Raw genomic sequence first — 22162 nt, forward strand, 5'->3', positions numbered from 1 at the left:
GGTAGGAATGGTACGGGAAAATTATTAGTTCTGCTTGAATTCTGACCCTTGGAAATGATGAATTGTCCTGCCAGAGGGGGAATCTTTGTTGGAAGGATCCTTGACACGACATTTATTATTCCCATTTTTCATATCTATTCCTAAGGAAGTGAGAGGTGGGAACAGCAGATTTTTAGCTGCCTTTTAAAACAAAACAAAACAAACAAACTCCACAAAAAAAAACCAAACAAAAAACCAAACAGAGATGGGATCACCTAAACTGTACTTTCTGTTTGATGTGTACCCAGCAACTGGAACATGCAGGCTGCAATTTCTGGTGTAAAGCCACTTCAGAAACCCTGTTTGGGTCATGAAAAGCTGTTCAGGATTAAGAGGAAAGTGACTTAATGGGCATGAGGTTTTCTATTTGTATGTGCAGTGCACTATTCCTTGGAAGGATGACAGGGTTTAATGCCTTGAAAATGCCGTGCAAAATTGCAGGCATGGCCCGTATTGAATAAAAAAATTCTTGCCACTGGGAGGAGTGAGGAGCAAATGCTGCTGTTCAGCTTTTTTAACCTGCTCGAGGTGACTGTTGCAAACTGCAGGTGCCCTTTGCAGAGTCTGAGCCGAGGTTGTTGCAAGGGGAGAAAAATTGCCAAGAGTCTTGATTTGTCAAAGGCATAATATTTTATAACTTTTCCTGTTGTATCAGAGGTGAGTGAAGCCATGGAAGGTGATTATGGAAGAAGGGGTACAGTGTAAAGCAGGAAATTATCATGGTTTGGGTGGAAGGGACTTTAAAGAACACCTGGTTCCATCTCAGTTAGGACTGAGATCTCACATTCTAACCCAGTTCTGTGATTTCTGAGAGCTTAAAAGTTGATCAGTTTATTTCTTCTGTATCTCATTTTCCCCCCGTTGGAGGAAAGTTTAATTTATGCTTGCATGGTATTTTGAGCATTAGTCCTTGCAGGCCTCACTTTCTTTTATTTCTTGCCTGTGCTATATCCAAAAATATAGAGCTATTTGCTGCTATTCTCACCAGGTCAGCAGTGTAAAGAGATGCCTGCCTTCTGCTTGTATCTTTGCCTCGTGGAGGCATCAGGGCAGACCATCAGGACCGCACAAAAATACATTTATTACTTCATGCTGGATACTGGATGTGGTAGAGGTCAGTAGTAGCAACCACAGGACTGTGGTCCCATGGGGCTACAGAATTAGGAGAATATATTCTTATGCACGAGGACAAACAAAGGCAGCCTAAGGTTACCAAATCTGAGTGAGCTCAGACACAGCCAGTTGTCTTATGTGCTTGTTACTCTTGAAATGAAAATGCATCTTTGAATATTTAGAAGCAAAACATTTCAGTTCTTGGAAACATTTTCACTCCTGTGCTTCGGTACCAAGTACTTCCAGTGGTGACTGCAGGCTCAGCGTGGGTGGCAGGCTCACGGCTTCTGAGGTGGGCATAGAAATTGCATCTTAATTCCCATTTGGAATGGGCTAACTTCTTTCTCTGCACATGTTACAGGTTGTCCTGATGATTTTAAGGTATAGAGAAACCCCTAAGAAACCTGTAAAGCTCTTTTGAAAGCTATTTCTTGGAGGTTAGGCCAGATTCTGGGTAAAGAAAGGTGGCTCATAGTTCCTTGTTTCCAATTCCCACCTCAGAATAAACTGCAAAGGGCAAAAAACAGAGTTTATCCATTATAATAAAGACTCCAAAAGAGAAAAGCCATTGAAACAAGTCAGATTAAGATGTGAAGTCAGTCTTGCAAGCTCTGCCTTGTTCTGTAAGGTCCCCCAACAAGTGTCATGTCCAAAGCATTCCATTGCTTAGGAGGACCTATCAACCATCATTATAGAGAACCATGGAATCATAGAAAGGCCTGGCTTGGCAGGGACCTGGAAGATCATCCAGTTCCAACCCCCTGCCATGGGCAGGGACACCTCCCACTAGCCCAGGCTGCTCTTAACAGTGCCAGATGTCACCAGGGCATCTTGGAGTTCCAATAGGAGTTCCAGGCCCTCACCCCCAGGCAGGAACAGACCCTGTACATGTCACATTAGGAATGTCTTGGACTGGGAAGTCACCAGAGTTGAAACTGGCTTGGTTGTCTCCCAGAAATATTTTAAGTTCACAAAACTGAGCCATAACAGCTCCTGCCTGGCATAAATTATAATCCTCCAAAATGCTCTGTGCTCACTCTTGCAAGTCATTTATAGTGACTCGTTTCAGCTTGGCTCCAAAGGATGGTTTTAAACCCCGGCAGAAATAGCAGCGCTCCACAAACAGGCCCTGCTTCCTTCCGCCCCTCCTCATCCTCCTTATCAGTGTCCTCTGGGCCTGTTCCCGCAGCGGAAATCCCACCAGCATGAGCCAGCCCAGCCTCCTTTTTTGAGGAATGAACCTCTCCTCCCTCACCATAAAAGATGGGATTTGCAGTGGGTCACTGGCAGGAGCTTGGCCTCAAGCTTGAGCAGCTACACAGGAGGATGTGAGTCCTTCTGTTGAGTGGTTGTTTGCAAACCGCTGCCTGACCACCAGTTGTTATCTTGGATGTGTTTTTAGCCGTTTTGGGCAATCCTCCCTGCCCATGGAAGTGGTTCTCTCTTCCAAGCAGTCCGTAAATTACAGGCAAGTCTTGCAAGCTGATGTTGCCACATGGAAAATGGTCCACACCACTCCTGCATTAGTGCTCCTCAGCTCTCCTTGTGGAGCCTTCCTGCTGAGAAATGTGAACTTGCAGATAAAAATACACCCTTGGCATCTTTCTGAGTGACCACGACACGGAAGGCAAAGCTTGAGATGAAAGGATTGTATCCTTAATGGAAATTAGCTGCCTCGCCCTGAAGTGCCCAACACCCAGCAAAGTCAAAGGCTCTGTGTTTCAAATTATCTAGTCCCTTTAGAAAGCCTACCACTGCATCAAACAGTTTATTCTGCTAAATTGATTGAAAAATGGAAGCGTTCAAGAGGCTGAAAAATACACTGTTGACAAGTCATGCAGGAGACAGGCAGCAGACTGGAGAGGTTTTGTTGTCAGCACTGAAGAGAGACCTTGTCACTCTCTACCACTACCTGAGAAGAGGTGGGGATTGGTCTCTTTTCCCAAGGAATAAGTGATAGGAACAGAGGAAAAGGCCTCAAGTTGTGCTAGGGGAAGGTTTAGATGGACACAGTTGCCCAGGGAAGTGGTGGAGTCACCATCCCTGGAGGGATTTAGAAAGACATGTGGGTGTGGTGCTCAGGGGCATGGATTAGTGGTGGACTTGGCAGTGTTGGTGTTTGGTGTCCATGATCTTTAAAGGTCTTTTTCAGCCTAAATGATTTTGTGAAAGACAAAAAAAAAAAAAGAAAAAAAAAAAGAAAAACAAAAAGAGGAAAATCCACTGCTAAAGGTCTTTGCAACAGGTACCATCCAGTGTATTCAAACCCAGTCAGAGAATTATTCTTAGCCCTATAGTAATCATCATATGTTAAGTTAGATGGCTGTCTCTCTACTGCTGGAAATACAGCATGAAGGTCAGCCATGCCTGATCTTTCCTAGGGCTGGCAGGAGTCCTAATGCAAGTGGGAGTTTGGACTAGATGACTTCCAGAGTTCCCTACCAACCAACATTTCTGTGATAGCATGATCTCACACCTATATTGTAATTAAAGGGATCACGTTAATTAAAAACAAAAAGAGAATCTTTGGGGTGTGCAGAACTCATTAAGGGTATTCATATATAGAGTTTGGAAGAAGAGGCTTTCAGTCATGCTGATTCTTTGTCTGTGTACGCCACATTTATATCTGACTACCACAGCTATATCTTACTGTGGTTTACAGTGGGGGATCTTTTGCTAGAAGAGGACAGCAGTATTTTCTAGTTTTTCTTCTGCCCATAATTATTTTGCACAAGTAGGTATTTATTGATGAGGACAATCTGCCCCCTTGTCTGGGGGTGAGACCCACCAGGGGGGTTGGCACATCCTGGTTGTTGTGATGGGGGGGCCCCTCAGGCCCCCAGCACAGGATCTGTTGGAGAGTCCAGAGCAGGGACACCAGGATGGTCAGAGGATGGAGCAGCTCTGCTGGGAGGAAAGGCTGAGAAAATCAGGGTTGTTCAGCCTGAAGAAAAAAAAGGCTCCAGGGGACCTTTCAGTTCTCAAAGGGGGTCTATAAGGAAGAGGGGGACAAACTCCTCAGCAGGACCTGTTGTGGCAGGACAAGGGGTCGTGGTTTAAAATAAAGAAGGGTCAACTGACAGTAGATAAAAGGAGAACGTTTTTTGCAATGAGGGTGGTGAAACGGGTTGCCCAGAGAGGTGGTGGATGCCCCATCACTAGAAACATTCAAGGTCAGGCTGACCAGGGCTCTGAGCAACCTGATCTGTTGAAGATGTCCCTGCTCATTGCAGGGGGTTGGGCTGGATGGCCTTTAAAGGTCACTTCCAACCCAAATGACTCTATGATTCTAGGACAAAGGCATCAAGAATTTGGCAGTGCAGGCTGTATGCAATACATGATGGATCCATGTCTTTTTTGTATTTTCTACTTGATTTTTTTTTTTTTTTTTAATGGAGAAAGATGCTTTCAGTTGTGACTTTTGGGAAGCTCAGGCCATGCACATAAAGGAAAGAGCTTTCCAAACACCAAGCAATGGCTTCATTTTGAGTACCCAAACTAAAGCAGGTTGGCTTTCAGATGGGAGACATTCAGCAGTGTCTGAGAGCCAGCCCTGAGTGTCTGGAGTTCAGTGCATCTCAGAAATAGGGGTATTTGGAATTGCAGGCTGTCTGGGAAAGCCTTGGTCTGCATGCAGTGCAATGACACTGAACTGGGGCACAATCTGGCTGTGTCCCCGGGGTCTGCTCTCACTGATGGCAGCGCTTGATATCACAAATAGCTCTTTAAAGGGGCATCCTGCCGAGTGATAACTGCCTGCTGGGTCACCTGCTTGCTGCAGAGTCCATCTTGATTTTTGCAGTGGAGTTGTACAGTTTTATAGTGGAAACCAGACCTGCCAGACCCTTAGAAAAACTAAGGGAAATGGAAAACACAGAGCAATCAAAGAGAGGTAAGGATGGATCGAGCTGGAGCTGGTGCTTCCTGTATTTGTGTCACCCAGACAGTAATAAAGCACAACAATCCAGGACCTATTGGCATGCACCCCTGTGGCCAGTTCTGGTTTCTCAGGGTGGACTTTATCGTGCCACGAGCACAATTAATTTTCACAAAGTTATTTTCATGGGAGGTTGTTACACATTAAATGATGGCATTGCCAGGCCTCCAGGCTTTCTGTAACAGTAGGAGAAATGGTGGGCTGGAGAAGACAGCTGGCTTTGCACGTGGTACATGTCAGTTTACTTAAGCAGGACCATTTTACTGCTGCTGGAGGAATGCAGCAAAAGGTCAGTGCTGAAACTCCACTAAAGCAAGCTGAGCACACATTCCAGGGTGAGCCAACATGTGCTCACTGCCTGCTTGATCAAAAAGGGAATTTCAGGGCTCTGCCACATGCTTGCCTTGACCCTGCTCCATCCCGCCTGTCCAGTGAGCATCAGGCAAACTGCTCTCTAATCCTGCATGGGATACACACTGTGGTCAGAGGATGCTTGGAATGCTTGCATTTCATCATGGGCAGCGGGATCTTTAACTGGGCCCGTGCCTGTGGAGTAGCACAGGGCAGTGTGGGGAGGGATGGCAAGGGAAGTGTGACATGAATGCATAAAATCTATGGGTTTATTTCTTAGTCCTGTGTGCCCATCACAACCTGACCCTGTCCAAATGAGACTCACCTTTGCAGGGGAAGAATAAACTCAACGACATTATTCAGCTCTTGCATTTTCTTCGCCTGTATTCCTCAGATGTTTAATCTTCTGGAGTCTGTCAGATCTGGGCAGTGTCAGAGGGAGAATTCTGTACTAACAACATGCACAAGAAGCTGCACCAGCTTAACTGGGCTGTTAAAAAATGGCAGAAGTACAGGTCTTGTAGCTGCAAGAGCCTTAGGCTGATTTAGAACATGTCCTCATAACAACACTCGATAAAAATAAGACTTGGGCTTTTTAATAGAACGAATTACTTGGGTTTTATATTTAACCACAGTCACTGTTAAAGCTATAACTGGTTTTCTGAATATTTTAGGAATCTGATCTTGATCTTCCACATGTTAAAAACCATCACAACAAATACCTTGTGCCGTGGTTCCCGATGAAGAAATATCAAGGCCCTTTCTGGAAATGGAACTTGCAGGCTTTAAAATATTATGCAATGATCAGAGCAATCAATATTAAAACTGGTTGGTTGAAAATCTCTGGGCTGTGCTTTGGGGGGAAGCTACAGTGGGTTTCAGTGTGTTGTATGGTGATGGATTAGCAGCAAACCAGCCATTCACTTCAGAGCTGGACTCGATGATCCTTGTGGGTCCCTTCCAACCCAGAATATTCTGTGAGCTAGAATCATGCACACATATAAAAAAGTGGGAGTTAAAAAGATCAAGTTAAAGAATAAGGTCTTTTCTGGCAGAAACCCAACCTGCTTTTTTAATACTGCTTTTTTACTCTGGGTACTCTGAGTGATGCCCACATGGCAGAAAATCACAACGAATAATAATCTGGGGAGTTGGAAACAGCGTGCTGCAGGAGTGGAGTAGGCATTTGAGGAAGAATCCACAACCAGCACCAGGTTAGTTTAATTTCCCTGACTCCACAAGTTGGCAGCTGGGAACAATCAATTGTAGGAAAGGCTGATCCAAAGAGGGTAGGGCTGGCATCCAGCCCTGGCAAGGTGGAGGGACGGGTTGACAGGGCTCTCATGCAGTCTGCCATTAACAAATGCAAAGCCTTAGCCCTGGGAATACATTATTCCTGCCAATAGCCCAGGTCTCATAGAACGAACAGAGTTCAGTTCCACTTTTCTAATGCCATATTTTACCTCTTTCCACATTACTTTTCATAATTTCTTTACTAATCCTGTTACACCACTGAGATAGAGGCTGCCTCATCTCCTTCATCTCACATCAAAAAGAGGTTCACTAACTGCTTGTTTTACACCCTCTTCTCCTTAATGCTCCTCCTACCTCCTACATGTGCCTTTCTTTCCTTAGGTCAGGCCAGTTCATCAATCTGCAGCGTGAGGTGATCTTTAAGGCACCTTCTAACCAAGGCCATGTGAAACACAGACCTTGTCAGGGAAGGGGGCAGAGTCCTGGGAGTGTTTCAGCTCCCTCTGAAAAGCACAACTAGCAGGGAATGAGCTGTGTGAGTTCCTGGGCTCCGTGACTGCCAGCATATTACCACCTGCTCCTCTCCCAGCAGCACAGCAAGGGGAATGGGAAAAGGGTGGGAGAAGAGGACAGGAGGAGATTTCAAAAACAGGATCCTTTCCACAGAAATTAGACTACAAGCCACAGCTGCTGTCAAAAAATGAATTGCAAGCTTTAAACCTTCAAGTGTTGCCCACCATGCAGGGAAAAAAAAAAAAAAAAAAAAAACTTGGAAAAAAATAGGGAAAAGCTCAGATGACTGCAAAAAAGGTTTCAGAATTCCCCTTCAAAACATGAGGAAGGATCCAGACCAACAGATGAAGAACTGATAGGCAAAGAAAGTCCTCAACTGAGCTAATGATACACAACACAAGGAATTTAGCTGGAAAATGGCAGAAATTGCCTTTAGTCATCTGTACTGGATTACATCATTTAATCTGAATAGTTTCCACAGCCAGGAATCACCACAAGATCTCATGAACAAAATCTCATCACCAACAGCAATAAAACCCAGTGTTTTTTACTTTCCTATTCATTATGTTACTTAAAAGTGGCATTTAGCACCCCAGTTCCTGCTGTAACGAGAAAACCATCCACGTGACCGAGCTAAACCCAAATTAAACATGCATCATGTCATTCCCCTCTCCGAACAAATAACACCAGGCAGGTCCCTGTGGGGGCTGGGGGCTGTCACTTCTGCTTTTTCCAGCTCAGCCTTTTACCCTTGGGCTGCCTGTCCCTGCGGAGTGGGAACAGCTGAGGGGGTGATGAGAGAAGCAGCGTGGGCTGGTGGGCACAGCAGCAGTTGGGAAGCCACAGGTTCTCCGTGGAGTCACCACTGTGTCTTCTGACAGTCATTCCAGCTCCTGTGAGACACGGAGAGACAGCCACGGCCACCTCAGGAGGCAAAGATGGGGGTGTTTGACTGGATCTGTGCTTGACAGTCCCTCTTCAGAAAGTAAATTTAGAATGAATAAGCAGTAAACCAAGATTTTTTTTTTTTCCCCAAGGAAGCTAGAATCTCCCTAGTCCTAAACCTTCCACAGTTTCCTTTGGGAGTAGATCCTTTCTCCCACTTCCCCTCCAAAAAAAGAAAATAGCTGGAAGCTGTTCTGTGATTTGTGCCTGCCTGTAGTGTGTGAAATCTCAGGGGAAGACAAAAAATCCGCCTCTCTTTTGGATAATGGGAAGAGAAATAACAAATTCATTGTGCTGCACCCCTTTTTGTCACCCTCCTGCTACCAGGGCCCAGATCTGGTGCTGACTGATCACCTATGCTGTGGCCCTATCCAAATTAGTCTTGATGCCAACACCACATTCCTGAGGGTTAACCAGTTTCATGGCTATTGGTGGGTCCTTGGGTGTCAGGACAGCCCAGCCCTGCAACCTTGGCTGTATTTGATGCTCTCAGTCCCATGGTGTGACTCTTGGGGATGGTCCTGTGCAGGGCTGAGGGCTGGACTCGATGATCCTTGCAGGTCCCTTCCAACTCAGCACATTCTGTGATTATTTTTTTCTGCTGCTTCCATCCTGTGATCCATATTTCATTCATAATAGTCCCACTGTCTGTGTTACAAATCTCTACATGCTGGCCAATAAACCCCACTAGCCTAAAGGTGGTCTGATGGGGCCCCGTGGCCATTCTTGGGCTTGCAGAGTTTCATGCAGCTTGTCCAGAGTCTGCAACACTTGCCCTGCCACAACAGGCAGATTTGCCACCTGGAAATCTCCTTTCTCCTCGGTCCACCACCAGCCTGGGGCTTCACAGGCGAGGGGAACGATTTCAGTCTGCCCTTCTGAATGAGGGATTGCCCTTTCCAGGCCTTAAAATAGGGAGAGAGACTTTCAGGAGATTTGAAAATGGAGCTTGGGACCCTCAGTCATCACGCATTTTTTTGAAAGACGTGCTCTGCATCTGTGTCGTGTTACTGCTCAGCTACAGGACTTTTCTTAGACTCTCTGAAAGTGGATCCTTGCTGCTGTGTTCCAAAGGAGATTATTTTAATATTGTACTAAAATACTTACAATGAAAACTTGCTGCTTGAATTAGGCAGTAAGCACTGTCATCCTGGGTCTTAAGATTTCCAGGAAGCGGAGGTTGATGGCCGAGGTAAATTTTTACCATTGTTGAGGTTTTGGAGAGTTTCTTTCACTGCAGATGCCATGGGTGTCTCCCTTGATGCCCTCCATGAAGGCACATAAATCCAGGACAACGTGCTGTCTGAAAATCAAAAGATAACAGAGTATTTTCTGGAAACAGCCACTTCATGGGCCAAGAGCACAAGTTTGAGAATGAGACATCTCCTGGAGGAAACAAGGCTTGCCTGGTTGAATGAGAAGCTCCAGGATTTGCACTGCAATTCATCTTCATATGCCAATACACAGAAACTCAGCAAACTGCTGGCCACAGATCTGACTCCAGGATGGCTCCAGACTCGTTTCAGCTCCAATGCAGAATTGCTGAGCAGCACAAGACTGCGGTATTCACTTTATCTCCCAGCTGCACACCACTTGGTCTCAGGCCAGATACCAAGACTCCTCCTCTTATAAGGGCCAGGTGTCCCAGTGAAATCACAATTTTTAGCTGTTTGGTTTGGTTTTCAGGTCTGGGCAGGAGAAGTCCTGATTCTTGCAAGTGTTCTGGCCATCCTTTCCATACAGAATGCTGCCACATCTGCTTGCTCAGCAGAAAACCACCAGAGCAACGCTGTCCCCTGCTCCACCACGGCCCTCAGCAGTCTCTTGGCAGCTGGGCCGACTAAAAACCAAAGCAATGCATCCCACAGACTTGCCAGAATTTATCCTCTTTTTTTTTTTTTTTTTTTTTGTGCTGCCATTTTGTGCTACACATGCATTTTGCATAGGTGAAAAAATCTTGAGATGAAGTAGGATGAGCAAAAGATTTGAAGGCTTTCCTTGTGAGCAAAAGGCAGAAAGAAGGTCTGATTGCTTTGGTCACAGCCCCAAGCCTGGCAGACTCCGGGGAGCGTTTGGGCAGTGCTCTCAGGCACGGGGTGGGATTGTTGGGGCTGTTCTGTGCAGGGCCAGGAGCTGGACTTGGATGATCCTCAGGGCTGCCATGGGCTCCCCTTCTTCACTCAGGGTTCTTGTGCTGAAGGGTTTGCAGTGGCTCAGGCCTCATATTACACTGCTCCTAATGTGAGACTGTCACGCTGGGTGTGCTCAGTTCAGTTACCCTTCCAGGTACTCTCCTCCTTAACATGCAGGCATCTCAAATGACACAGAAAAAGCAGGTTCTCTGCTGGGAAAAGCTGATAGTCATATTGGCAAAAATATTTGCACAAATCTCAGCTGTTTTCCTCCAACTAATACCTTAATAAGTCCTGTGAAACTAATTTAAAAAGACTAATCTGTCTAGCCCCAAAGAAGCTGGAACAGCATCAGGGCAGAATGAGGGGAAACAGGTGAGACGGATGGAAGGGGAGACAAATTAAGATGGCCATATGTTATTAAAAAAAAAAAAAAAGTGAGTATTTGGGCTTGGGGAAAGGAGAGAGTGAAACAAAAGGGAGCTGTGGCCATTTCCCCTTTTCCCTCTTCTTTAACACATTGCCTAATTCCTCATGGATCACTTAGGAAGAGATGCCCTGGGTTTGCTGGGTGTGTACAAAAAGAGCAGTGGCCCCTCGAGCCAATCACCCCCCAATCCTGGGATGCCTGGCGATCGTGCCACCAAGGAAGTGGCTGCAAACTTGTCATTGCTCACTGGTGAGGTCCACAGCTGTTTTTACACCTTCTCCTCTAAATAAGGAAGCTGTGAGGCTTCTGGCTAGCCGGCCAATTTGACTCCTTCACTTCCCACAGCCAATGAAATCCCACTGCTGCCTCCAGTCTTGGGTGACAGCGTTCATCAGAGCTCGGCCAGCCGGGGAGGGCGGCAGGTTAGTGTTACAGCCGTGGCAGCCTTACCTTTGGCAAGCTGTTGATGTCAGAGTGATGATGTGGGGAGGGACAGCCTCTGCACTATAAAGATGGCTCAATCAAATATAACCCAGGCTGCCCGCTGGGGAGCAGGAGCTACAAAACATGGTCCCCACCAGCTGGAGCCCTGCTGGCCTGTCTCTGCTCCCAACCCGACTGCTCTCAGGCTTTAGTTTCAGGTCAGCCATCTCTGTTTGCCTTCCAAAAATAAGCCTCTGCCGCCATGCTGAAGGGAGAAAAACAAGAAGGGCGGTATTTTTAGGGCCATTAGTGCTGACCACGTGCCCAGGAGGTGAACCGGATGGCCACTGCACCGAGACTGCTCATCACTATGCCCTGCGAAGCCGGCGCTCACCGCACGGTCCCTGCCTTCGTCCTCCTGGGCTTCCTGGCCGGGATTGCTTCCGCACACCCCGTTGTAAGCAGAACTAATGGCACGTGGCTGGAGAGAGGATGGCAGTCTCTGCTGTCCAGGTCCATTGCTGGGATGTCAGGGGAGAAGTCAGATGTGAACTGGGAGAGTGACTATTTGCTAGGAATCAAGAGGCAGCGGAGGCTTTACTGCAACGTGGGCATCGGGTTTCACCTTCAAATCCTCCCAGACGGAAGGATAAGCGGAGTTCACAATGAAAACCAATACAGTGAGTTGCATCCCCAACTGAAATAGATGTCACTTAATTGCTGTGAACTCTAGTAATTACCCTTCGCAGAAATGCAAATGTTATTACTTGGTGCTATTAACCTGTTGCCTTTTGAAAGTCTCTGGGATCAGTAAGCATCAGGACCCTTTGGGCTGAAATGTGGCACAAATGCTTGGACAAATTTAGGTGGGATTTTTTTTTTACTCTGCCTTGCTGCATGAATGAGGGAAAAAAAAAAAAAAAAAAAGAGAAACAGGTTGAAAACTGATTCTTCTGCTGCACTTTCTCACTCCTCACCTTCTCATTTGCCTTTCGAATCTGGGAGGTCGTCGCTCTGTTCCGAGTGCCAAAGCGTGGTTTTTGAACCTCAGCTGTTACTTTTGGGACTCTCGGTGTGTCCCACGGGAGGGGATTGCTGTTCCTGGTTTACTCCTTCTTGTGGGTGCTGTTCTGTAGCTGTAAGAATAAAGAAATAGTCATATGGATCTGAATTTCCTGCAGAGGGCAGTTGCTAAAATCTTTTGCAGCTAAGATGTCATGTGGGACTTCAGAATTGTAAGCCACGCTCCTCTAAAGCTGATAACAAACCCTCTGGAAGTATAGTGTCTTAGATAAGAATAATTTACTTATGAGACAGCCCAAGAGTCTGGCAGATCAAGAGTCAGACAGAGCAAAGGGATTATACAGTGTGTGACTGTGGTTCCAGAGTAACTGTTTTCAAATCCTATGGCATGTGGGAAAATGCAAGATCTTCTCTGTGTGCATCTAGACTAGGGAGATAACTCTAATAGAGAAAATATGACAAGTTCCTTAGGGTTTTAAAATAAATAAATAAATGATATCTGAACTGCCTTGGATTAGCTCCAGATTCTGTGATAACACTTCTGCTGAATGTCTTGTTCTTCAGGTCTCTTTGAGATCTCCACTGTAGAAAGAGGGGTTGTCAGCCTGCTCGGGGTGAAAAGTGCTCTCTTCATCGCCATGAACAGCAAGGGGAGGTTGTATGGAACGGTGAGTACCAGTGCAAATACTCTTTTTCAAGGTTTGAACAAAGACTGCAAAGGTTTTAGAGTGGTTACGTTTGGCTTAGTGTTCTGTTTGGTTTGGTTTGGGTTTGGTTTGGGTTTTTTCCACATGGAAACCTGTGATCACAAGCAGAGAAAACAGCCTCTCAGCTACAGGGAGGGTGCCCAGCCTGGTGTCATCAGTGTTATTTAGTGCTGTCAAAAGTCCAGGATTTTAAAGCTCCCCAATAAGACTGTACAGGGACCCCCCTGGGAAAATGAATGTATTCTGCAAATAGGACAGATTAATTAAGTGGCTTCTTCTAAGGTCTCAGTGCTGCAAACACATTCTGGTGGAACTGAGCCCTGCTGATTCCCTTTTGCATTGCACTGTGTGTAGGAGAGGTACAATTAGAGCTATTAGTAAAATAATGACCACGTGCTTCCCCCTCCCAAAAACAACCCCAGCATGGAGAATAAATAGGAACTCTACCCTACAAGGTCAGTGTATGTGGCTGGGGTTATTTTAATGATCAGCTTTGTGAGATCAGTTGCAAAGGTTGAGAAAATAATGGCTATTAAGAATGGAATGAAAATCAGACTGAAACAGCATCACCGTCACCCTCATTGGGATGATTTGCCATCAAAATGCAATTTAATTTCTGAGGTCTGAGCAAGACATCTCCAGGGCATTCAGCAGTAAAAGTGCTTGTTAGGAAGTGTGTTTGGAAGAGGCTGGCTCTGGGCAAGAGGCAAAAGCAGCCCACCTCAAAGTGATGAACAGCACTGATCCCTTCTGCCAGGGAACAGCAGAGTCCTCTCCTTTGGAACAGCTGTGATTTCCACAAAGTATTTCAGTTGCTTAATAAAATGCCAGTTGTTGTGAAGGACCCAGAGCCCCACAGACATTACTAACCTGACTGATTCCTTCTCACATCCATAAGGGACATTTTGAGGTTCCACCCCAGGAATATTCTTTCAGTCCTGTCTGACCACCAGCACCTAAAAAGTGCCACAAACCCAACTGTTTTGCTTGACTGAGTCTCCCTGAAGAAATGCAGGGTCTGGCTTCAGAACTCCCTCTGACTTTCCCCCTCAGCCCCCCAGTTTCCATCCAGTTTTGTTTATCTTCAAAGACACTTTTAAAAGCTGGAAGAGATGTTTGAATGGTTTTATCGCACAGGTGTCCAAATCTCACGTGCCAGACATTTGAAGGCAGAGATTTATTCTGCCTCTTTTAATTTCCTCTGCATTTCTCTCCTTCTTGCCCTTGCATCCCCCTCTCCCAGATAACTCTCTCTCCCTGAATTTACATGATGTAACGTGGAGAAAAACAGAACTGTTTTCCCAGCTTAGAACCCCCTGCATAGTTAAATATCACTAATGATTTATCTCAGGAAAGATTTATTGCTAATCAAATCTCTTATCTGAGCAAGCAGTTCCCCCTGGACACTGTAAAGAGAAATGAAGGGTTTTTGACCTCCAGCATGTAGTTTTTTTGTAAATGGCAGGACTTCTGGCAGAGGGGAGGTATTAAATAAAGCTGCGAAAAGGCGTGATGCTGGCAGAAATCTTTCCTCACAAATAAAATGAAGAAATCCATCATTTAGAATGAATGAACTGGATCTGCTGCAGGAAGTGCACAGTCCATTCTGTGGACAGGTGGCATCAGAGTTCATCTGACACCAAATTAGCACCGAGGAGGCAGATTTATTGTTGGATGCAGCCGCCGAGGCACCACCTGTTGCTCGCTGCAACGAGCCCCTCCTGTAAAAACCTGAGCGAGAAAAATGACCTGGGCTTCTGTGAAGCATTTATTGTGCTTGCTTTGTTCTCCCACCCCCCTCCCCTCACTGTTCTTCAGGCTGTCTTCCAGGATGAGTGTAAATTCAAGGAAACCTTGCTGCCCAATAACTACAATGCCTATGAGTCGAAGGCTTACCGTGGTGCTTACATAGCCCTCAGCAAACACGGCAGAGTGAAGAGAGGAAACAAGGTCTCTCCTGCCATGACAGTGACCCACTTCTTACCCCGAATATGAACACGAGAAGATTAAATCCCAGGGAAAAAAAACTGTTTCGTTTTGCACATGGGGAATAACCTCCCAGGTAAAGTAGTATTTATACTGGTCATTGGAAAAAAAAAATATCTATATATGTATGTGTATATTTGGATAAAGATATTTGTACTAGATTCATCACTTAGCATATGTAATATGATGCTGCTTCTCTTCTACTCTGTACGAATTTTACGTGGCTGTTTGCCTCCTTTGGTGCTGTACAGAGGAAAAAAAAGCAAGCTGGAGTGCAAAGGATTTGGAAGAAAAAAGTACACAGAAGAAGTATTTGGAATGGCTGTGGGCAACCATCTAATCAATCCTAGGTTATTTACTAAATAATATTATTTACCTCAGATAATACCCTTTCCTAGTGAGCTGTTTACATATTGTGGGCCAAATCACCAGACGATTTTGCTTCAGCAGAGCTTCAGGCAGTTCACTCCACCTGAATATCTGCCTGCACCTCCCCTTCCACAGGCTCTGTCCTGTCTTGGAAAGTCCTCAGCCTGCTTTGATCACTAAGGTGCCAATTCCACAACTGTTTCCACACAAGCAAAGCATTTACCCCCAGAGCCCCTCTGTCTCTGAAGGGATTCTCCAGAGTCTCCTCACATGGACTGGCTGGTAAAAATGAAGACCTACCATCAATTTCCCACAGGGAGGGCCACGGGATAGATCACAGATGGGTCCCAAATGCAAAACTTATTTGGAGCTGAGGATTTTGAATGGCATTTTGTGAGCTTGGTTTAGACTTACCTCAAATATAGATGTGCACATCTTTAATATAAATACTTGTATATATATAGACATGGGATGTGTGTGTATCTATGTAATTATATATTTTAATGAATCAATCATCCCACTCTCCCAAAGCCCAGGTGCCTTTATATGCATACACACAGAAAAGAACATAAATATTTAAAGGCACTGTGTTTCGTTTAGGCTGAACCTTGTTAACCTCAAAGAACCAGAACTGGCCTGCGGGATGCATTTTATAAAATGTAAGAAATCCATGGAAGCTTCCAGCAAAGGGCTATTTTAGAAAACTTCTCTGTTTTGAATTTTCTATTCCCTGCCTTAAATATATTCGGTTCCTCTCGATCACACCTCACGAGGTGTGGAGGACAGAGAAAGAAGGAGGCTCTGCCACCAAACCTTCCCAACTTAGGACAGAGGAATTTGCACCGTAATTCCGATTTCTGTCGCTTGCAAAGCATCAGTTTCAAGAAGAACACAGCGAGCTGTGTGAAATACTCCCCAAAGCTCTCCCAGAAGCCCTACAAACGGGGCATAACCTTTTTCCAGATCCCCGAGGGAGCTGCATTCCCTGTGCCTTTGGAAGAGTATTTTGAGATGCCCTGAGTCAATAGTCACTATAAATGTGGGTTGCCAGAAGCCTTGGGATTCCTGCAGCGGTGGCCTGCTCCTAAATTTGAAACTGGATTCAGTGCAGTGTCAGAGCAGGAGCATTTTCAGCATAGATGCTGCAGGAGGGGATATCTGAGTGCAAGATTATCTCCCATGGCCGGCCCAAACGGGGCTATGCCCAGCCTTGACATGCCGTTCTATTTGCAGGGGGTGTCTATTCGTGATGAATTTGAGCCTTCTGACACGCAGGAAAAACACTGTCAGGGTCAGATCCTCACTTGGAGTAAATCAGCCTGCTGAGACCATCAGTTTATAGGTGCAGGAGATTTGGCCCACAGAACACACCCACAAGGATGTACCTGCAGCCACCATTCCTATTGTTCTGTGAACAAGAGGCAGTTTTCCAGCATCTTTTGTGTGATTTATACTTGAATTTACTTGGTTGAAATGTAAGTGCTGATTTTAAACTGATCGCAGCTTAAATGAAGAGAAAAAGAAGAGGGGAATGCTGCTTACAGGACACAAATGGGATGCTTTGGAGGATGCTTTGGAAGGAGAGGAGTTACTCTTCATTTTCTGGTCTTGCAGTATGTAGGGAGAAGCCAAGCTGACACACTTTGTTCATCCACAACATGCACAGCAGTTTGCTTTGAAAAAATGTGCATTTCCAGTGAAAGATCAGGATGTTCTGAGAGGGGAGAGTGGGTCAGAGGAAAGTTTGGAGGCTGTCAGACAGTCACATAGGGTCCCTAGAGGCAGAGATAGGAAGACTGCAGCTGTGCTGAAATGCATAAGCTGGCAACCTGGTGTGTATCCTGGTGTTGTATTCCTAGCTGTCTTGGAAATGAAGTCTGAAGAAGGATGGAAGAGGACATGGACGGAGAAATGTGGTTCAAATTCTGACACACAAGTTTGTTTCTGATTACAGCTTAAATCAGTCTTCTTAGGATAGGATGAAGTCTGTTCCCTCTTAAACCAGTGCAGCCTAGAGGAATTCAGTGTTGCCAGTACTGACCAGCAGCAGGATAGCTGACACAAAAGGTGACAATCAGACTCACTGGCTCTGTCTTGCACACACTGGTCAAGGTGAGAACAAACCACAGACCAGGTCATGAGAAGTCAGGACGAGGAAATGGCCTCAAGCTGCACCAGGGGAGCTTCAGGTTGGACATGAGGAAGAATTTCTGCACTGAAAGGGAGGTCAGGCGTTGGAAGGGGCTGCCCAGGGAGGTGGTGGAGTCACCATCCCTGGAGCTGCTCAGGAAACTGGTGGACATGGTACTCAGTGCTCTGGTCCAGTTAACAGGGCAGGGATCGGTCAAAGGACGGACTCGATGATCTTGGAGGTCTTTTGCAACATGAATGATTCTGTGAGCTATAAATCTGTGCAGACACAGCCTGCTGGACTGAGATTGTTCTTAGGAACTGCAGGCCCTTACAGATGCAGTTTTGGTGGGCGTTTGGAAAGCCCCATCAGTCACTCTGCTGAGTTCCTCTTTACAGTACTGCATGTTTACCTTATTACACATCAGTGACAGCCAGATCAGCACTGAAGTCAAGGCTGCAATCAGAAAAGGTCTCCCAGTGCCAGGAATACTGACTAATATGATATGTCAGGAGGGATAGCTGTGGGAAGAAACCCCTCCAGCACAAACAGCACAGAACTGAAGCCCTGTGGAGTTTCAGACCAGTTGGGTAAATGCTTTGACAGAGGTGCTTCTGCAGTGAAGGCAAGTCTGCTTTCCAGAGAGGAGCTGAGGAATGCTTTGACACACTGCCAGCAGCCCAGGGGCTGCTCATGGCAGCAGGGTTCAAGAAGTGATGCAGCTGAGTTACGCCTGAGAACTGGCCTGATGCTGTTGTGCCTCCTGCTTGGTCAGCTGAATTCCACCTTCTTAGGCCATTGGCACGGAGAAGGGTCTGGAAAGTTCCTTTTTGCACACCTCAGGATAAATCTGTTAAACTGGCACAACCCAAACCATCTGAAAGCCTGATAATGTAGATGATAAGGGGGCTGTGGAGTGAATGTGAACATCACCTGGCAAACCCTTGCACAAAACCTTCTTCCAAAGAAAAGTGTCATGGATGGGTGACTACATAAAGAAAACACATCAAAACGAAGGGATTTCCCAAACCTGGGCCAAATTGGGCACTGCAAAGCACTTCTCATCTCAGTGTGCATTCGTGGGAGTCATGACATGGGCTATGTATGAGCTCTGAAAGCGCTGGCTGTGAGTGCCCCACACCAGCCTGTGATGTCCAGATTTTGCACGTGGGGTTCTCCTGTGGAGTTGGTGCCTGTTTTCAAGGTTTCTTCTTCCTTAGGCAAATCCCATAACAATTTTAGACCTAATCCACCCCCGTTAGAACTGAGTCATGTTCTTAAATAAATGTATTTTTCCCCAACCTGCAGAGACACAGACAACGCACACGGTGGAAAAGCAGAGTAATATTTGTATACCTCACTAACTACTTCAATTCCAAGGTTTTATTTTGCACAGTCAAATGGTGCCAAAGTTCTCAGATTACTTTCTTTTCACGAAAATATACCTCATATTCTGACTCCATATGGACTCACAAATGAGACTGTAAATTTGCAAGAAACATGAAACTGTCCAATCAGTTGTTTGTGAAATTGCTTCTATTTTTATATGTATGTGCTGCGCACAATAGTGTAATGTATTCCTGAAATAAAATTTTATACATTTTTGGTAGTGTTTGGACTCTCAATCCCTCTTAATATTTGGGTTTTTTTCCTTGATTACAGAGATTCTGTATTAACCACATTCAGGGCAAAGGGCAGCATCAGTGCCAGTGCTGGCACCCACCTCTCCACCAACTACTGAGCTGGCAGTTTTTCCAGGAGAGCAGCAGGTACTAGGGTTTCACGAAAAAATGTAGCCATGACTTTCCTCAATGGAAAAAAAATAGGCTGCCAATTCAGAAAGAGAGCCCAAAACAAAACAAAACAAAACAAAACAAAACATCAACCAACAAAAAAAAAACCAAACAAAAACCACAAACAAAGAAACATAAATCCAAAACCCCAAAACAACAGCTCCAAAACCACAACAAGCAAGAAACTTTCAGGGGAGTTATACAGGTATAGCAGAAAAGTGATAACTGGAAGCATCTTGATTTTCCACAGCTTTCACTCATTTCCTTTGTAGGTCAATAAAATTTATGGCGGGAAACATCAAATTTCATTTAATTTGACCTTAGTGGCCCTGACCAGCCTCACCTGGGACCTCCTGGATTGAGATACATCCTCATAGCTCTGGAGATGAAGATGTTTGCCTGGAAAGTGGCAATATTAGGGAGAGGCTAATGAGAATTTTTACCATTCTGTACAATTTTGGAGCTGGAGGAGAAAGAGCTTTTCCTCTGGGAAAAGGTTCCCACAGGGGTTCTGTAACTGCAGCCAGATTTGCCCCCCTCATCTCCTCCAGGATGAACAAACCCCACTCCAGCAGCCTCTTCTTGTCCATCCTATGACCAGTCTGGGCTTTCTCCTCCTCCTCCTTAAATCTCTCTTGCAAATGCACCTCAAAACTGGACGTGTTGTCAGAGGTGGCCTCCCAGAAGGGAAATAAACACTTCCTCCAAGCTCTTGGGTGTGGTTTTGCCAGTGCAACCCAAGATGTTTTGTTTAATGGCTGCATTGATAGTCTTCCTTCCTGAGGAGTAAGGAGTGCTCTTCATAAAGAGAGCCAGAAGGCAAGGAATGGCAGAGTGTGTGACACAGGGATTCCCCCTCCAGCCTCTCCAGGGAACAGCCAGACATTCATTTAAGGCAGAGCATGACAATGGGGTGAGGCAGTTGTCTGGATTGCATTAAGTGATTTGCAAACAAATTAAAATATTGTGAAACAGTCTGGTCCCCATGGAGCTTAGCAATGCCCAATCCCAACCCCACTGTTCCTGAGGAGAGCAGAGGATATTCAGTGCCTTTCCAGACATTTGGATCTAAAGACCTCTCAGACTTAAGAGTGCTGGTCACTATTTGACATCTAATTTAAGATACGCTTATAAAAGAAAATAAACAGCTCCAAATCTCTTCTGCATTAGTTTTTTTTTGTTGGTGTTTTTGTTTTTTGGGTTTTTTTACTCCTTGGAAAAATGACCCAACTGCAAGCTCTTGTGCTTCATGTTTGGAGTCACAGTGACTCAGCAGAAGTCAAGAGAACATTTGGATTCCTTGTCAGAACCTGAGAGTAAAGGAGGAAATAAGAATCTCTTCCAGCTGTTGGGTAACTGAGGAGGACACCGAAGCTCAGACAAACAGTGTGGGAATCTCCAGGTTTAATATATGTAATGCAAACTAGAATTGCAGTTCACTGCAAGTGGCCAATCCTGGCTGAGGAAATAGCTGTCACTGGGGGGGGGGGGAAAGAAAAAATCATAAAAACAAACAACCAAGTCTACAGCCACAAGCAGAGATTTCTTTTTTTTTTTTTTTCTTTTGTTTTTCCCCCTCTCCAGCCAAGCTTTGCATCCAGCTCAATCCAAAAGCATGTTTGTTTTGGAAGCCACAGTCTGCTGAAAAGTGTTTGGCCAAAATCCAGGGGGCCAATAAGTCCAGATGAGCTGAACAAGCTGTGTCCTTGGATCATGAGATTTGAACTTCTTATTCAGCCCTGAATCTCATGCCTGCATGTTGCTGTTGGATATTTTCTGTGGCAGGGTGTGGACCGAAGTGCCTCTATTAGGACGGAATTTTTTTGTCCCCTAAATCGACTGTTTGCAATTCACAAATTCATGATGGGCTTGTGATTTCATGGCCCAGAGCTCACAGCTCCTCCAGGGGCAGTGTGACCATCCCAACTTACGTCAAACGAGCAATCAGCAGCGATGATGGATAAAACAGCAGAGCTTATAATTATGTTTGTTCCAGGGTTGTTTGGAGAGGAGCATCTATTTCTTTTTATTAATTGATAACTGATCCCTCCTGAGTCATTCCAGGTGACTGGAGCCTGTTTGTTTTGTTTCTGGGGTTGCTCTGTGACCCGGGCCCAGGACTCACTGGTCCAACACGAATTTATTGAAGAGGCAATAAACCAAAAGAACACAAAACCATAAGGAAGGGAGTTAAGTTATTATAACTCAGGGAGATCAATAGCACTTTAACTGCCTCAGTTATCCAGTGAGGGGACAAGCCAGCTTGTATTCACCACAGGGGCAAAGCACAGCAAGGGGAAATGGCTTCAAACTGACAGAGAACAGGTTTAGGTTGGATATTGGGAAGAAATCCTTCCCTGTGAGGGTGGGCAGGCCCTGGCACAGGTTGCCCAGAGAAGCTGTGGCTGCCCCATCCCTGGCAGTGTCCCAGGCCAGGTTGGATGGGGCTCTGAGCAGCCTGGACTGGTGGAAGGTGTCCCTGCCATGGACACAGGGTTGCAAACAGATGAGCTCTAAGGTCCCTCCCAACCCAAACCACTCTGTGATTCTATGATGATGCTTAATTTCCATTCTTTGACCAGAAGTGGGGACTGGGGCGGGGGGGTGAATCAACCATGGAGCAAGGGGTCAAGAAGTGACACCAGTGCCAAAGAGACACAGTCATGTTCAGGGCAGACAGGTGGACTAACCAGCCTCTGGTGTGTAAGAAGGTCCATTTGGGATAATGGAAAAGGTAATAAAGAAGAATTTATTAAAAAAAAAAAAAAGTATTATGGCAACAACAGTCTGCTTGACTTATTTGAAAGAGAATGTGTTTCTCAACCAGCCCTGGCATGGCACCAGCTTGTGACAGCTGTGAAAAGGGCCAAAGATCAGCAGGGCCCAGGTGCAGGATCAGTGTCCCAGCAGCTGATGAACCTGTGCATCCAGGGCACAACGGGACATTCAAGCTCCTCCTCGCCAGTGTCGTGGCAGGCTGAGAAAGCAACATGAAGAGCTGCTGTGCCTCCAATAC

The 22162-nt window shown here is 45.7% G+C and overlaps 1 protein-coding gene and 1 long non-coding RNA gene across 2 annotated transcripts; one reads left to right on the plus strand and one right to left on the minus strand.

Annotated features, from left to right (window-relative positions):
* Nucleotides 1–7616: 7616 nt before the first annotated feature.
* On the minus strand, nt 7617–11357 carry LOC114067084. Its single transcript, XR_003573315.1, has 2 exons — nt 11165–11357; nt 7617–8100 (listed from the first exon to the last, which is right to left on the minus strand). It is a non-coding gene; the product is annotated as an uncharacterized LOC114067084 (long non-coding RNA).
* Nucleotides 11358–11457: 100 nt separating this feature from the next.
* Nucleotides 11458–15747, plus strand: FGF6 (fibroblast growth factor 6). Its single transcript, XM_027902275.1, has 3 exons — nt 11458–11817; nt 12725–12828; nt 14686–15747. Exons 1-3 carry the CDS (start codon nt 11478–11480, stop codon nt 14860–14862), a joined length of 621 nt encoding a protein of 206 aa, XP_027758076.1. The 5' UTR covers nt 11458–11477; the 3' UTR covers nt 14863–15747.
* The last annotated feature ends 6415 nt before the right edge of the window (nt 15748–22162 follow it).

The sequence above is a fragment of the Empidonax traillii genome, unplaced genomic scaffold (assembly GCF_003031625.1).
Source record: "Empidonax traillii isolate 1590-97213 ecotype Southwest subspecies unplaced genomic scaffold, ASM303162v1 scaffold859:size262776, whole genome shotgun sequence".
Lineage (NCBI taxonomy): Eukaryota > Metazoa > Chordata > Aves > Passeriformes > Tyrannidae > Empidonax > Empidonax traillii.

What these genes read in the sequence shown, in the direction of transcription:
- FGF6 (XM_027902275.1), top strand. Translation starts at nt 11,478, where the DNA reads ATGGCCACTGCACCGAGACTGCTCATCACTATGCCCTGCGAAGCCGGC. An exon ending in TCACAATGAAAACCAATACA is followed by an intron (nt 11,818 to 12,724) that starts GTGAGTTGCATC and finishes CTTGTTCTTCAG; the next exon opens with GTCTCTTTGAGATCTCCACT. An exon ending in AGGGGAGGTTGTATGGAACG is followed by an intron (nt 12,829 to 14,685) that starts GTGAGTACCAGT and finishes ACTGTTCTTCAG; the next exon opens with GCTGTCTTCCAGGATGAGTG.